We start from the raw sequence: 17,452 nt of genomic DNA, 5'->3' as shown, positions 1-17,452 counted from the left end.
GATGGTTAAAATAGATATAATGCATAATCCAGCATTTTTTTTTTTTTTTAAATGTTTTTATTTATTTTTGAAGGAGAGAGAGACAGAGCATGAGGGGGGAGGAGCAGAGTGAGAGGGAGACAGAATTTGAAGCAGGCTCCAGGCTCTAAGCTGTCAGCACAGAGCCTGATGCGGGGCTTGAACTCACGAACTGTGAGATCATGACCTGAGCTGAAGTCGGACACTTAACTGACTGAGCCACCCCGGCGCCCCAATCCAGCATTTTTTTATGCATTCTCACCATAAATGTATGTCTACTGTGTGCCAATCATAGCAAAGAAAAAGGCAAATAAAGACTCTTGTCCTCATAGAACTGACATTCTAATGGGGGGGGGGGGGGGATAAAGACAATGACAAACGTAGATAAATAAACCATGTAGTATAATTGAGTTTTGATGGGCTATGAGAGAAAACAAATTTGGAAGTAAATTTGGGGAGTGGGGCTTCTATTTTAAAAAGACTGGTCAAGGAAGACTTCACTGAGAAATTGACATTTGCACATAGGCTTGCAAGAGGGAAGAGAGCTGTCCATGCAGATATCTTGGAGAAGAGCTTTCTGAACAGAGAGAACAAATTCAAGACCTTTAGGTGCTTTCATAAGCTAAAATATGTGGACAATGTCTGTTCTGGAAATGTCCTCTGTAGGACAGCTGGGGTCATTTGTGATTGCTTTAAGAAATTGGAACAGAGGAAAGGGAAGAGACAAAGGAAGTTAATCATGATGATTAAGGGTCTGTACTTCATGTCACATGAGTAAAGTTTCAAGGAAGAGAGAACATTTATAGAAGAGAAAAACATGCCACAGAATGGGGAGGAAGAAAGATATTAGCTACCTCAAAAATTTAAAGTATTTTCATTGAAAAAACATTTACGTAGCTTTTTCTATTCAACTCAAGAAGGACAGAAGGAAAATTAATAAAAGTCTTTACAGAGAGTTATATGAGCTAAATATAGAGAATAGGTTTCTAAGAGCTAAAGTAATTGAGAAATGAGGTTGGTGGTCATCAGAAGCATTTGGAGAATTAAAAAAAAATACAGATACCCAGTGACAACTCTAGAGGTTCTGAGATTTAGTTGGTCTATGCTTGGCCAAAGGAATAGTTATTTTAAAAGTAGTCATTATTTTATATATTAATTTGTAAAAATATCTATAATCCTGTAAAAAAACATTCCCTGAGAATCTGAAAGCACAAGTAGGTTTGGGAACCAATTTCTTTGAGGCATAGTGAGTTCTTACTACAGACAATACTCAGGCAAAATAACTTCTTGCCAATAACCTCAGAAAGAAAATTCTCATATAGGGTGAAAAGCCAGAATAGGTGGCCTCTGAGATATCTCCCAAATTTCAGATTTTATGATTCTACCACAATATGAAAATACAATAATATCAAAGCTGAGGTTGCTTAAATATTTGTTTCAGAATAATTCTTCTACTCATTATTTATAAAAAATTGATTATTTCAAAATCTATCCTATCACATGGTCATATAAGCATAAAAAGGAAATGTGACTAATTTAGTACTGATTTATGATATTGTGTTTATTTATAATTGTGCACAAGTAAATGGGAAGTGTCAGTGTCCATTTCTCTAGGTGCTTAATTGTTCTCCAATAAAAAGACTTAAAAAAAACCCAAACCTTTACAAGTTCATATATGCTTATTTCCAAGTCCTTATTTGAGATACAGGATATTCTCTGTTGCACTTCAGTAAAGTCTCAGTATTTTAACAATAACAAAAATAGTGACAATTTTGAGGCAATTCACAGAATTCTTTGGAGACATAATCCAAGTTCTCAAGAGCCTTGGGGAAGGAAGAAATGTACATATGAAAATAACGTAAATGTACATAAAAAGTAAATACTGAATGGCAAGTTTAGAAAGCAGGTGTTAAAGCTTAAAGAAGGGACTTTAGAATTGGGATTCATCATAGAAGAATCAAAAAAATTCATAGGGTATTGGAGGCAAAATCATACCTCTTTTGAAAGATGTATGAGGTTCTCCTTTTTAAACAGGGAAATTCATGGGGGCGCCCGGTGGCTCAGTCAGTTGGGCGTCTGACTTCGACTTAGGTCATGATCCACAGTTCGTGGGTTTGAGCCCCGCATCGGGCTCTGTGCTGACAGCTCAGTGCCTGGAGCCTGCTTTGGATTCTGTGTCTCCCTCTCTCTCTGCCCCTCCCCGGCTCACACTCTCTTTCTCTCTCTCAAAAATAAATAAACATTAAAAAAATTTTTTTTTAAAAAGGGGGAAATCCATGTATTGAGGGAGGATAGGAAAATTTCCCTGTAATCACTTCCAACTATAAGATTCTATTTAAAAAATTTGAATATTATTTGTAGCTGTTGGATTGGATCAATTATTGAACTTAATTTTCCTATTGATGAATGGAAAATGGCAGGGGGGCATATTCTTTTAAAAACATATCAACTTACAAATTATTTAGCAAGTATGGGAGGGGAATACCCATAACCATCTTTTTAAAAAATAACCAGTTATTCTGAAACTATTGGTTAGTAGTAAGTAAATAACTAGTTACTACTAACTGGTTAATTACTAGTAATAAGCAATCAATAACTAATTGTTTAAATTTCATTTGATTTTTTCTGTACTTGCTTGAATACATAGTAACTCATTTTACTGAATATTTCCCATTTATATTTTTAGAATAGATTCACTTTCCAACCAGTTTTGCTCCTTGGAGGCTGACTTGTATGAACCCCATCAACAGGCTCATTGGTTCTTTGGTTTCTGGTTGGGTTTGGCCATTGTAGAACATTAGCAGATCAGAGGGGGGTAGGAGAGGGAGGTTGGGGTATGTGTTCCTCCGGCTGCTTCCCTGCAGGGTTGAGGTGGGTAGAAGATCCCAATAAAGATCACAGCTCCTTTCAGGTGGCTTTTCACCCACCTTCCTCTGACTCAAGATTCTATAACCAGTCTCTACTCTGGGCCCTTTAGACCTAGGTGTTGTACTGACCTTCTGTCATTATCCCCACGGTGGGAGGGACTATTCTATCCTTTGTGTTTTCTCTATACTCAACTAACTTCTTTGTAAGTACTCCTTTTATTCAATCCTGCTCAAATTGCCCATTTGAAATATGGCATTGGTCTCCCTTGGGCCCTTACCAATATGTCCATTTAGTCTCCCTATTCAAAATTAGAAGAGGTCTATATGTAAGTGATCACAGGCCTGGAGGACTGAAACAGCTAATATCCAAAACTACATGAATGTGAAATTCACACTTCACAGGAAAAGCTTTTGAGCGATTTACATATATTTTTTTCTTTTGGTAGATCCTCATTATTCTTTAGAGTATTTATTTATTTATTTATTTATGATCAGTAAATCTCTCACGAGAGATACAAATCTATCTATGCATACAGGCCTGAGAACTGAAAATAAACAAGTGTCCTGTAAATCATTAAATAGTTGGGTATATTCCAGTTTAGAAAGCTGTGTCCATGAAATGAATCATTATTGTCAATAATACTTACGTTTTAAAATGAGAAATGCAGAATGGCTTTGCCAGCAGTTAAATGGATTTTGTTTTTCTACGTCAACAAGTGAATGTATAGCTTTTTTTAAATTTTGCTTTTGAGAATTGATGGTCAAGAGTTAAATAGGATCATGATGAGGAAGAAAAGAGATTGTATAGTAGGATCTTGGAATGGTCTTGCAATTCTGTCAGTGTGTTTCAGTTGAACCAATTTTCAATGAAAAGATATGATAACAGTAATTCAGAGGATTAAGGAATACCCTTTACCATAGGGTATTACTCATGTAGGTTTCCTTGTGTGAATTATTAATAGAACTCTAAATCTTCATAGCCATTTAGAAAAGTAGCAAAGCAACTCTTAAGAACAACTTCCATTATTGTTGTTTTATTTGTTTGACTGAAGCAGACTTTACTGATCTCATGATACAAATTTGTAAATGTCACCTGAAAATCACAAAGAACAAAAGAAAAAATACATAAAATGGATATCACCAAAATTAATACTTTTGTGCTTCAAAGACTAGCATGTAGGGAATGAAAAGGCAACTTAAGTAATGGGAGAAGAAAACTGAAAATCATAACTTGTATCTAGAACATATAAAGAATTCTGACAACTCAGGAATAAAGAAACAGCCCAGTTTTAAAGTGGGTAAAGGATCTGGACAGATGATTTTCCAAAGAATGAACACATGGAAAGATCCTCAATATTAATAGCTATCCAGGAAATTCAAACGAAAACTACAATGAAATACCGCTTCACACACACTAGTATGGTTAGAATAACAAAGTCTTATAATAACAAATAAAAAATTGTTGGCAAGGAAATAGGAGCCTGGAACCTTCATATGCTGCTGAATGTAAAGTGCTGCTGCTGCTTTGGGAAACAGTCTGGCAGTTTCTCAGATGTTTTAAACACAGAGTTACCATACGATCCAGCAATTCCACTTAATTACCCAAGAGAAATTAAAACATGTCCGCGCAAAAACTTGTATGAATGTTTTATGAATGTTCACGGCGACATTATTCATATTAGCTGAAAAGTGGTAACAACACAAATGCCCATCAGCTGGTGAATGAATAAGCAAAAAGTGGTATATCCACACAATGGAATATTACGTGGGTGTAAAGAGAAATGAGGTATTGGTATGGCCACAACATGGGTGAGCCTTGAAAACCTCATACTAAATGAAAAAAGCTGGTCACAGAGGGCCATAATGTAAGATTCCACTTACAGGGAATGTTCAGAACAGGGAAATATATGGGCAGAGAATGTAGATTAGTAGGGCTGAGGGTAGGGGAACTTCAGGCATCACGGGTGATGGCTATAGGGTATAGGGCTTCTTTGTGGGGTAATGGTTTACAATGGTTGAAAATTGAGTATGGTGATGAATGCACAACTCTGTGAACATACTGAAAGCCTTCAGATTATACACTTTAAATGGATGAATTATATGATATGTTAATTATATCTCAATGAAGTTGTTTATTTTTTAAACAAAATAAAATTCTAAAAGTGTCAATCAGAGAATTCCAGTCAAAATGCCCTTTGTTGGGCAAGGATGATTTCACAAGCCACCTGCATTTTTTCATTTTGAAAATGAAGATTTGGCTATGCTTATCCTTCCTGTAAGCTTCCATTCTGCCTAGTTTTATAATCATTTTGCTATTTATGTTTAGTGTAATATCAGGTAATGATTAAACATTGGTAAACTGGCATACTTAATGTCTCTTAGCCCTTAAATCTTGAAGTCTCATAGAACAAGTGTTCTTTACATTAATACACTGACACTATTACATCAAACTATTTAGCTAAAATAAGATACACTGAAATATAAACAATATGCCCTTTCATTTTTCTATTTTAATTTTCTATTCTTTTCTTTTTTTAATGTTTATTTTGAGAGAGAGAGGGAGAGCGAGCATGAGTGGGGGGAGGGGCAGAGAGCAAGAGGAGAAAGAGAATCCCAAGCAGGCTCCTTGCTGTCAGCACAGAGCCCAAAGTGGGACTCAATCTCACTAACTTTGAGATCATGACCTGAGCCAAAATCAAGAGTTGGCCACTTAACCGACCGAGACACCCAGGTGCCCCTATATTCGGTATTTTCATAGCAAGAGAAAAGTCTCAGGTAAAAAATAGTCACTTTCATGATCAAATGTTTCCCTTAAGTCCATTCATTTTCATTTTCTTCCGTAAACATGGACTAATTAGTCTGCACTGGGCAGGGGAGAGTAGGGGGGCGGGGGGGGGTGCTAACTTGAGAGTTACCTTTTGTTGGATAGAAGTACAACCTTATATAAGGAATGAATGAGTATTTGACCCCTTATTAACAGAAGACATCATGCTGAATGGTTTACATATGGTATTAGGTCCTCACAACAATCCTATATTGCAGATTTCATCATTAGCATTTAATAGAGAAAAAATCTGAACTTAGGGAAGGTGAACGCTTTGCTGAAGTCAGAGAGTTAATTTTATGAATAGGGAGAAGAATATTTTTCTTTCTCTAAAGCTCATTCTCTTTCTCTACTAGTGTGTTTTATGTCTTATGCCTGCTGTGGCAGAGCACGTAGGTTCCCTTGGTAGGCTTTGCCGCAATGTCTTTCTGGGTCAGGCAGATTTCAGAAATGAGAAAACATTCTAACCCTTACCTACAAACCTTTTCAGAAATGGAGCATTTGACTTACACAGCCCATGTCCCCCACGGTGACATTTTGTTGTTATTTTTAAACAATTTCCTTAGAATCGCACTATTTCTTTGTCCGCGGTAGAGCAATGACAATGTTTTCAAAAGCGTTCTAATATTAGCAGCTGCCCTACATCTTTTAAACCCGTCACTGTTCTGTGAATGTAGGTTATTACCAACATCATTTCCTTTCTGATTTTTGTTCTGTATTTAGCCAGCTGATTATGAAATCTACACATCAATGAACAATGTCTTTATATCTTAAATGTCTGGGCAAATATCAGAATGGGGTTGTTGCTGTGTTCTCAAACTTTACATAATGCTCGACATGCCTCGCATATATTGGGGATTGCCCTTTTTATTAAAGAGTTATTATTATGCAGTGCATCCCATGTTCATTATCAATTCTTCTCTTGTTTACTCAGAACAAGGAAAAGAATAAATGAAGAATAAAGCAATCAAATGATCACATGGGTGAGTGGCAGGATACAGGGGAAGTGGAAAAATTAGGCTTGGATTTTATTTTATTTTATTTAATTTTTTTAATTTTTTTTTTTTTAACGTTTATTTATTTTTGAGACAGAGAGAGACAGAGCATGAACGGGGGAGGGTCAGAGAGAGGAAGACACAGAATCTGAAACAGGCTCCAGGTTCCGAGCTGTCAGCACAGAGCCCGACGCGGTGCTCCCTACTGAGCCACCCAGGCGCCCCTAGGCTTGGATTTTAAAAGACAGATTTTTTTTTCGCTACATAAACGACATTATAGGAGATAGGAGGAAAAAAACAAGTAGGTCGGAAGAAAAATAATTTTACACTTTGAAGCCAATTTGTATTTTCATTCTGCCTGTCTTAGTGGGTTTTAATGCACTACCCAAAGAGTCAAGACTATAAATTAAATTCTGTGCAAAGGATAAGATTTTTCTAACTTAAGCTTCAGCCATGAAGAAATCAGATATTTTCCTATAAGAAAAAACTAATTCCTTAGGGAAGGATAATTGGACCATTGATATTTTACCTTGCCCTTTTTATTTCAATATATGGCAAGATAAAAAGATTTATATCATCTCACTAGAAAAGCAATCATAAATACAGAATCACATTGGGGAAATATTTTGTTTTCCAAGTGGTTATCTGTTTTAACGTATCTACCACTAGTTCGCATGGTCAAAGGAAAATCGTAGAGGGTGTGGATTTACAGCTGTGATTTAGGAAACTATGTACATTCCAAAAGGTGAAGATATAAACACATTTTTCCCCAGAATAATTACTGACTCTAGTATTTGAGCTAAGACATTGGTCAGTCAGTTCTTAAAACCATTAAATGATCTCACATATGAGGGAAAAGAATCCAAACAGTTAATATTAATTGGTGCTTTTAGCCAAGAAAAATATTTGAAAAGAAATTGTTCAATAAAAAGTTTTCCAACAGGGTATTTAGGTTTGTTTTGTTGTATTTAACAAGATGTTATTTACGAGACCCAGTGTATGGCCAAGTCTTTGTGATTTAAGGAGTTTCAATCTGATTAGTTTTTCATTCCTATATTGTTAGTCTGCCCTTTGTCTCTCTTACGTCTCATTAGCAACAATCTTACTCCCAGAGAAAGTGGGCGCAGAAGGAGAGACAGCAGTAAATCATAAATCTTCACTAAGCTGAAGATACACAGGTTTAAGAGAAACCTCTGGGCTTTATGACAAACTACCCAGTTTTCCATTGTTGCAGATAATTGGAAACTGATATGATAACGTGATTTCATTTTCCACAAATCTTCCCAGTGTCAATAACTATTATATTTTTCGCTACGATCTCCTCAGGTAATCTTAGTCCCAGAAAGGGATTCTATTACACTGTGCGCACTGTCTGTGCCTGTCCATGTGCCCTCACCCTAGGTGTACCCGGAAGGTCCAGGTCTTCCTGCGTATTTTTGTCTGAAGAACCTTTCTAGTCTCCTCTGCAGCGAGGCCTGCATGAAGAGCAAGGGAGTCAATCTCTCAGGAACCACCCCCAATTCCATTTTTCCTTGCCTTATGGTGGAACAGTTTTGAATTGTCCTACATACTCTCTCAGTGGTCCCCAGCAGGATTGAGCCCCAGTTGCCCACAGAGTTAATTATCTTACTAACACGCCTTTCTTTCTGTGCTTTCCTTTCTCTTCTGCCTTACCTCTCTATCCTTTATGTTGCTTCCTGGGCCACCTCCCAAATAAACTATTTGCCTCCAAATTGTCTCGAATGTTTTTATTCGAGACAAAACTATTAAAATTTTTCGGAAGGGCACCAAAGTTAGGATAGTGATTCAGATATTACCTTCTCTATATGAGATGGCCAGAAAAGGCAAAAAGTAGGTAACCTCTAGTAAGACGAGAGGTTTTACTGCAGGGATGCAGGTAAAAGCATTCTAAAACTGATACGGTGACGGTAGAACTGTTCAATAAGGTTACTAAAATCATTGAATTGTACACTTGGAATGAGTGAGTTTTATGATATGCAAAATATATTTTAATAAAGTTCCTAAAAATTACCTTATTTTACATGAATAGATGGCAAGGTCCAGAGAGGTAAAGTGCTCAAAGTTACACAGCAAATATATGTCAGGGAAAAGAAGCGCATTTCAGGCCATTTGATTATTCTGAGAAATAGCATTCATCTTTGGATTAATCACCTTGCTTTAACTCATTAAAAATTAAAGTACATGAAAAAAGTGAAAAAGCACCAGTTATACCAAGTATCAATACATTTATGATGCTAATTAGTATAATTATCATTTAGTTAGTGCTCACTTTATGCTAAATGATTTGCCTGCACTATCTCAATTTCACAATGGGCCATAAGGTAGGCATAATCATTACCCTCTACTTACACGTGGGGAAATAGAGCATGAGAGAAAGTAAGGAACTTGTCAATGGTCACATAACTCACATGAGGCTTAGTGGGAATTCATCCATGGTGGTCTGACATCAGAGCATATGCCTGTAATTACTACATTATACTGCTTTTGCTGGTAACTAGGATTTATAGCTCTTACCACTCCAGCATGACCAAAGGAAGAGAAAGCTCCATACCTCACTGTTGAGTTTATTTATTTGCTGCTTGGTCTCCTCTGCTTTGATGAAGAGAACAGCAGCTCCAATCTCTGAGTCTGAAAAGTGTAACACACACAGAATGGGTCCTTTAGTAATAAACTTCATATGTGAGGATTGAGGCAGTTGAAATGGGTAAGGAAACCTAAGCTACTGCCTTTAACTCTTCCTGATGCCTGTGCACTGTAGGTTCTGTCTCCCTGGGATTGAACATGCTTCTAGTAATCCTCTGGATCCTGTCTGATACATGCCTTGAAACTGGGCACGTATCATGGTGGGGACCATGACCTCACTGATGGGATGTGTCCATGGCAAATCACCACCATGTTCCAAGATGACACATTTCCTCTTTTTTTTTTAAGTTTTTTTTTTAATGTTTATTTATTCTTGAGAGAGAGAGAGACAGAGAGACAGAGAATGAGCAGGAGAGGGGCAGAGAGAAAGGGAGACACAGAATTGAAAGCAGTCTCCAGCTCTGAGCTGTCAGCACAGAGCCCGACACGGGGCTCGAACTCACAAGCCATGAGATCATGACCTGAGCCGAAGTCGGACGCTCAACTGACTGAGCCACACAGGTGCCTGACATTTCCTCTTTTTTGACCATTCTCTAAAAATATATCAGAGCCAATGACTAAACCATAGAAAAGGGATGTTCTGTTCCTCCTCCTCTTTTTCTCCCCTAAATATTGATTCCTGTGTCTATTAGAGCCTCCGCACCCCTACCCTGCCGCCACCCAACTTCTATTTCAGGTGCTAAACTCTACTGCAGATTTCCTATCTCCTCCTGAATTGCTCTAAAAGATAATTTCTCCCATTTTCTGGTTCTCTTATCTCCACTTTTTTTTTTTAAACCTTGCTCTTCCAAATACATTTATTTCTGTCAGGGACAAAAGTACAGATAAATCGTTGCTAGCTGGAGTAGAAAGGATATATATATATATATATATATATATATATATATATATATAATTTTCATTTTGCAAAGAATTTTGCAAAGTTAATCTATGAATTCAATGAATGATTAGAGAACATATATGGTAGGCTAAGCCTCCTTTAGAGGAGAGAACAATGAATAAAGAAAATATAATTGACCCTCATGGAGTTTAGAATCTAGCAGGGAAAAGAGACATTTAAAAGGCAATTAGGTAATAGGTTTGAATTTCACATTAAGGGTAATAGGAAGCCCTGTCAGTGTTTTACGCATAGGATCAGAGTTATAGAATAAATTTGTATTTTTAAAAATGTTTACTCTGAATGGAGAGCAGTGTGAGACCAGGGAAGAGACTCTGGTAGCAAAGCAGGCAAGAGATGGATGTAGCAAGGAAAAATATGGTGGCAGTAAGGATACAAAATCTTAGAATCGAGGGATATTTACGAGATAGAGCTAAGAAAATCTGTTGCTTGAGGGCATGAGTATCGGGCTACATACTGGGAAGAGGAGAAGAGAAGGCTAAGGAGATGGTGGGAGCAGAAATAGGTGGATAGACATGGTGAGGTTCTGTGCATCATCTCCAGGTCTAGGTGAGTTAATAAGGAAAACTTCCGGTTGGGACCTGCCATCAACTTTCGCAGCAAATACATCAGTGTGGCTATATGCTTTCTGTGCCTCTTTCCCCAGAGTAATATCAGCACATGTAAGTCAACTGAATGAACGAATCAGGATTGTTGACTGACATCTGCACTCCTTCTTTCCCTGTCTTCCATTCCCCCTGCACACCTCCCCTCCCCCACCCACAGCAAGGAGGCTTGCAAGGACCCTTCCGTTTCCCTAGATGATAATGAGGGCCAGGAAGGACTGCTGAGATGGAATACTGCAATTCCACCAAAAGGAGACCTACACACACACCCAGGACCGTACATTCAAAAGTCTTTACTGGGCTTGGCTTTGTTCATGGAGGGATTCACTAATTAGTAATGGATCCTGACACAAGGATCTCAGAGCTGAGTGGGAAGGGGAGGACAGAGCTGGCAGGGACTGCTGGCCTTTCATCTTACAGTTTTCTGGTAATTGTTTTGGCTAGCCTATGCTTGTTCATTATTCTCCCTTTATTAACTACAGGTGCATCTTCTTTACAATTTCTTTGTCATTTCTGGCCTTCATTATGTTGACAGATTACTTTTTATGGGCAATGAGCTCAAGAAGGCAAGGGAGAGAGAGGAATCTGGGTTGGGTTTGGGAGTACCCTTACATTAATCTACCATTGCTAGAGCACAGTGCTTCACATAGATCACCCTCATTTCCAACCTTCAAACATCCTTCTGAAGTTGTTTTATCCTTTGACGAAATGCAAATACAGGATCGCTCCTCAAGAAGTTGGATAAATATAACCTATGTTCCTATAGTGTACAACCAACACAGCTTTTCTTCTTGGTAATGTTATTTTTGTGGATTAATCTGCATCTATCCTAAGAAAACATGGTCACCCTTTAATGAATAGCAGACATTTGAGTCTCCTAACACACCATTTACCTGGGCTGGTAAATGGCAGGGCATCTAGGCTGGGCAGAGGAACAGTTACAAATGATATCTTAGAAACTTGGAGATGGCATAGACTCAAATCAAATTTTTCCATGGCATGGGCAAAGTTCTAACATGTGGGAAATACTCAGAGAATGGGAAGGCAAAAAAGGGTCAATGCCAAACATTACAAGTTAAAAAGAAATACCACCCCTTGACAGAAGACTAAATATAGAGCTTACCTCCTAGAGGAGGAGAAACTCTGGGCTCTGGTCTGAGGCGTTCAGAGCCGAAGTCAAAAGTCTGGCTTTCCTCACTGCTGTTTCCATCTTCAATTCCATCAACGATCCTGTTTAAAATAAAAGAAATTGGCTAGTTGTGCATTTTTGCTTATAGGTTCCAGTATTTCTAGGAGACTTAAAAATATTGTATTGATTTCTAAATTCTGCAGTCTCTAAAGCTGTGCTCTCCAATATGGTAGCCATTAGCTTTGTATGGCTATTGAGCACCTGAAATGTGGCTCATGCAAGTTGAGCTGTGCTGTAAGCATAAAATGCACATTAGATTTTGAATATTTGAGTAAAAAATGCAAATGGTTTTATTAGTAAAATTTTACTATTATTTACACTTGAAATTAATTATTTGGGACAGAGTGAGTCAAATAAAATATATTATTAAAATTAACTTCACTTGTGTATGTGGGTTTTTTGTTTTGTTTGTTTTTTAAAAATGTGGCTACTAGAAAATTTAAAGTTACATATGTGCCTCACAATTTTAGCTCACATTATATTTCTCTTGGACAGAAATGCTGTAGAATTTGCAAGCTTATTTATTCTTAGATTCAACACCTTAAGCTACTGAAGTCCTCTTCTCTGAATTCATATTAAATCACCACTTCATCCAGAATTAAAATCTTTTAACCTAATGATTATGGCATCACATTAAATAACCTTGATGACACCTTTACTCTGAACCTGGACAGAACTCCGAAGTAAGAGTTAAAGAATTTCATATAAACGACTATTAGGACTTTGGCTAGTCTTTCCTTGCTAAATGCTATTTAATGTACTCATTATTTAAAAAATGTAAGTCTTTTGTAGAAAATATAAATATAAAAGTAACAAAAATTAGAAAATAAAAATCACCTGTAATGCACCACTACTGTTAGCATTTTGATGTATGTCCTCACAATCTTTTTCTATATATAAAAGGAAAAATGTTCTTCTTATAAGTTCAGGATAAACCTTTCTTTTTCAGTTCTGATATATTTCCCCCCTATTTAAAATTTACTGTCTTTCTTCTTATTACAAATTTAGGAAGGAGAAGAGTAAGGCAATGTTTTCAAATTACCATCCTCAACTGAATTCCTGAACTTCTAAGTGTGTTTTGCTTATTTAAAAAAAAAAATCTCGGGGCGCCTGGGTGGCTCAGTCGGTTAAGCATCCGACTTCAGCTCAGGTCACGATCTCGCGGTCCGCGAGTTCAAGCCCCGCGTCGGGCTCTCTGGGCTGATGGCTCAGAGCCTGGAGCTTGCTTCCGATTCTGTGTCTCCCTCTCTCTCTGCCCCTCTCCCGTTCATGCTGTGTCTCTCTCTGTCTCAAAAATAAATAAAACGTTAAAAAAAAATAAAAAAAAAATCTCTCAATGGATGAATTGTGTTCTTCAAAAGAGTAGCTAAATATATTTAGAAATATCACTTGCTTTACAAGTAGAAAAATAGAATTTGAATACAGATTTCCAAACTTAATCTCTGAGATTTTGGACAAAATAGTATAGATAATATGAACTACTTTACAGGACTCTTGAGAAGACTAAATGTAATAGCGAATGTGAAATTACCTAGCAGAGGACATGGGACATAGGAAGCACTCAGTATTTTTTTTTTTCTTGCTTCTATTTATTGTCAGCTATGATGTGATTTTTTACTATTGCTTTTATGCTCCATAGACCACTTCTTTCACATTTCTGAGTCAGGATTTTTCAGCCTCTCAATCATCTTTAGTTAATCCTAAAGAGAATTTTTAAAATTAAAAATAGAGCTATGCTGTGTTACCTACGGAAGAGGCCAGAAATAAAAGTAAGCTTCAGTTATCCACAATGATAAAGAAAATAGCATTGAAAATGAACATCAACACTTAGGTAGAGCTAAATGGATGAAGGGAGTGAAGAAGGCCTTCTGAACATTTAATGGACCCTTTCGAGAATATAACTAAAACTATTGTCATACTGTACACACCTCCACGCAGAAACAAAATTTACACACAAAATTCAGGAAAGCGGAAGAACCCAGGCTAGGAACCTGTGTGGTTGAGAGGCCCAGAGGGCTGAATAATTTACTAACTAGGTACCAATTTGAATAAAAGGCAGCCATTTTTACCTAGGAAAGAATTATATGATGTGATTCTTACCTTGGACTGAGGTCTGGGGGTCCAGAACTATTCAAAGCCGAAAGTTGCAATTTCAAGTTTCTCTCTTTCCTTTTTCCATGGTTAGGGGGGTCAGTTTCCTGTTTGTTTTTCGGGGAATTTGAACTGGAGACTCTGATAGGTGAGTGAAACGGCACTGTTCCTGAGGCCAGCTGCTTCAAGCTCAGGCCTAGATAGCTTTTACTGCTTCCCACCTTCTTGCTGCGTGAAGAGGAGGATCCCCTTGTGTAGATGGGAGAGAGGGAAGCTGTCTCTTCTTCCTCCCCTTCCTCCTCCTCTTCCTCATCTTCCACAATGGACGGGAGTCTTTTGTTGATGCTGCCATTTCCCTTGGGCTCTGACTAAATCAGTGATAACATAGATTAGTACAGATTGCAAAGGCTGCTTGAGAGGAATATCATTCATGCTGGTGGTCCTATCGAAACAACGTCAAATCTTTTAGAAACTTACGTCTCATGAAAACTTAAGACTTTGCAGATTTTGCTATTATTTATTCAGGTGTTCAATGTCTCGCCATTTCTGCTATTCCCCGGGTTTACCCTCTCTGCTATCCTGGTGTTGGTCGGCTAACACCTCTCTTGGTCTTCTTAAACTGTCCTGGTGGGAAGGGTGCATTTTACCAGCTTGGCATCTAGATTTTAATCAGCCTGTCATCTGTAATAGGATATGATGGCATGCTGTTAGGAGTAAGGACATTTTCAATTTTACTGGAAGGTCTTGGGCCTTGTTATTTTAAAGTTATAGGGTCTTCAGTGGAACTTTATATGGAGGTCAACCAGAAAAGTATATTATCTTTGAGAATAAAAACCTTTCCTATTTTGGATCAGATAGATGGAGTAAGATCCGTGGCACCCACAGCTACTCTGCTTCCTGCTATCTTTACTTTCAGATGTCAGTTGGAAGGAAATGGAGCAAACCATTTGGCCTGCTCCCCTTGAGAACCTTGGGAAAGGAAGAAGTCTTGCTAAACCCCATCTTAGACTCTAGTTCCATCCATGTTTTTGGAAATGGCAAGATTTAATTCTTTTTGATGGCTCAGTAATATTCCAGTGTGTGTGTGTGTGTGTGTGTGTGTGTGTGTGTGTGTGTATACACAAACCACATCTTCTTTATCCATTCATCAGTATATGGACATTTGGACTCTTTCCATAATTTGGCTCTTGTTGATAATGCTGCTATAAACATTGGGGTGCATGTGCCCCTTCTTATCTGGGGTTTGTATCCTTTAGATAAATATTTAGTCATGCAATTGTTGGACGGTAGGGTAGTTCTATTTTTAGGATGGAACTAGAGTGTATTATGCTAAGCAAAATAAATCAGAGAAAGACAAAGGACAAATACCATATGATTTCACCTATATGTGGAATTTAAGAAACAAAACAGATGAACAGAGGAGAAGGGAAGGAAAAACAAAATAAGATAAAAACAGAGAGGAGGCAAACCATAAGAGTCTCTTAACTATAGAGAACAAAATGAGGGTTGCTGGAGGGGAGGTGGGTGGGGTGACAGGCTAAATAGGTGATGGGCATTAAGGAGGGCACTTGTTGAGATGAGCACTGGGTATTGTATGTAAGTGATGAATCCCTGAATTCTACTCCTGAAACCAATACCACACTATATGTTAACCAACTTGAATTTAAATAAAATTTTGGAAGAAAAAAAACCCATCTTAGACTCTTGACTGGAGTCATTCAACCTTTTAGACTAAGAAGAAGTGAGGGAGAGGTTGGATAAAGACAACGAAGATAATGATGATGGGGCAGGGCAGAGAGAACAGCAAAGGCTAAGCTAGTGGCCCTCAATGGAGTCATTAGAAGAGTGGGTGTTTCTTGCTCTGCCCCAGACATGGCTTCTCTGCTCCAAAGGCTCAATTCATTTTTTTTTTTTTTTTGGTGCCTCATTTTCTTTTGAGGATACAATTGTTTCTACTTGCTCATCAATAATTTCTAATAGAAATAAGATAATAAGCTGAAAAGATCTAAGTGTGCTATTTAAATCTCATGAGCTGTCATGGTTATTACTTCATATTAATAAACAGTTGGCTTATCGGTATCTATTGATTTTCCTGTAACCATTATAATGATACATACAACAACAAAAAATGAACTTGAACGTGTGGTGACTTCAACAGGCAACAGCCCATCCAGTTTAAAACTGGCCAAGCTAAGCAAAATAGTTTACTCATGAAACTGTTTAGTAGCACTGGAGAATAGAAAAATTAGCTCACCCAGTTAAAGACACACGGGGCAAACTTATCAAAGAAATGAAGAACAATGAGTGAATTCTTTAATTGAACTTCTGTTTACATTTCCATTGGCAGTTTAATCATTCCTTTGGTTCAAGGAGGCTCCGCTGGTCCTGATGTAATTCTCTAATAATCTATAGTGTTTGTACTTCTACAAGTTTGTTCAGATTTCATACTTCCATTTTATCATGGAGACTTGGCACTTGGGGCAAGTTGCTTAAATACTGACACTTGTGATCAAGGCAGCCAACATTACCTACACCAAGAATTAATTATTCCCCCTACCATTATTACAGACAGGACCCAAATTTATTGGATTATTAAACACCCAGCCCCACATGCAGCGCCCATACAGGAGTTCCAGCTCCTTTCCCTGGGCTATCCATACAGAAATGCTTGCTTCCCTCGTGCAGCTGGATTCATCCATGTATACACTGCCATACATTTCAACCACAGATTTCTTCCTTGTCTTCTGACCCACCCCTTCTTCATTTCCTCCCAACAGATGCTTCCATGAGGGCAATGATGTTCTTTTCCCCACAGTCAAAGGAATCTCTAATTTAGCTCATGACATTCTATGGGATAGCCATTTCAAATGCACAGTGGACTAGATTCAGTCAAACCTGCCATGACTACAGGGGAAACAGAATAAAGTCTAATGGTTGAATGCGTGAACTTTCGGTCACACAGTCCTAGAAGTCTGGAGACTTCTACCTGCAACGGTGGTCAAGTAACATCATTTAAATCATTTAAATCCTTGTTTTCCTCATCTGTAAATTGGGAATGGTATGAGGATATAGATATTAGATAATGGAAGTTAAAACACTTAGCAATGTGCACTGAAAGTACTTAAAATAGATGCTTGCCCTCGTGATGATGATGATGCTGATAGTGAAGAAAATGGAAACATTTGCCTCAGGGAAGGTTCTACAGAGAGTGCTGGTTACCCCTTTTTATATAATCTCCCCTTCTTTGCTAGTTAACAGAATTCTTAGGAATGTACCTTGCCCAAAGATCACCTTTCTCAGC

At 37.8% G+C, this 17,452-nt stretch overlaps 1 protein-coding gene across 1 annotated transcript in view; it reads right to left on the bottom strand.

The window, feature by feature from the left end:
* The window catches only part of KCNH8 (potassium voltage-gated channel subfamily H member 8), a 355,694-nt gene that overhangs the window by 13,454 nt on the left and 324,788 nt on the right, over positions 1 to 17,452 (bottom strand). Inside the window, exons 13-15 of the mRNA XM_042903485.1 lie at positions 14,161 to 14,519; positions 11,995 to 12,101; positions 9,277 to 9,353 (exon numbers count right to left, since the gene is read on the bottom strand). Coding sequence (XP_042759419.1) covers positions 9,277 to 9,353; positions 11,995 to 12,101; positions 14,161 to 14,519 — 543 coding nt within the window. The remainder of the gene's footprint in view (positions 1 to 9,276; positions 9,354 to 11,994; positions 12,102 to 14,160; positions 14,520 to 17,452) is intronic.

This window comes from Panthera leo, chromosome C2, assembly GCF_018350215.1.
Source record: "Panthera leo isolate Ple1 chromosome C2, P.leo_Ple1_pat1.1, whole genome shotgun sequence".
Lineage (NCBI taxonomy): Eukaryota > Metazoa > Chordata > Mammalia > Carnivora > Felidae > Panthera > Panthera leo.
The sequence above is the reverse complement of the archived record's forward strand: the minus strand, read 5'-3'. Positions and strand labels throughout refer to the sequence as shown.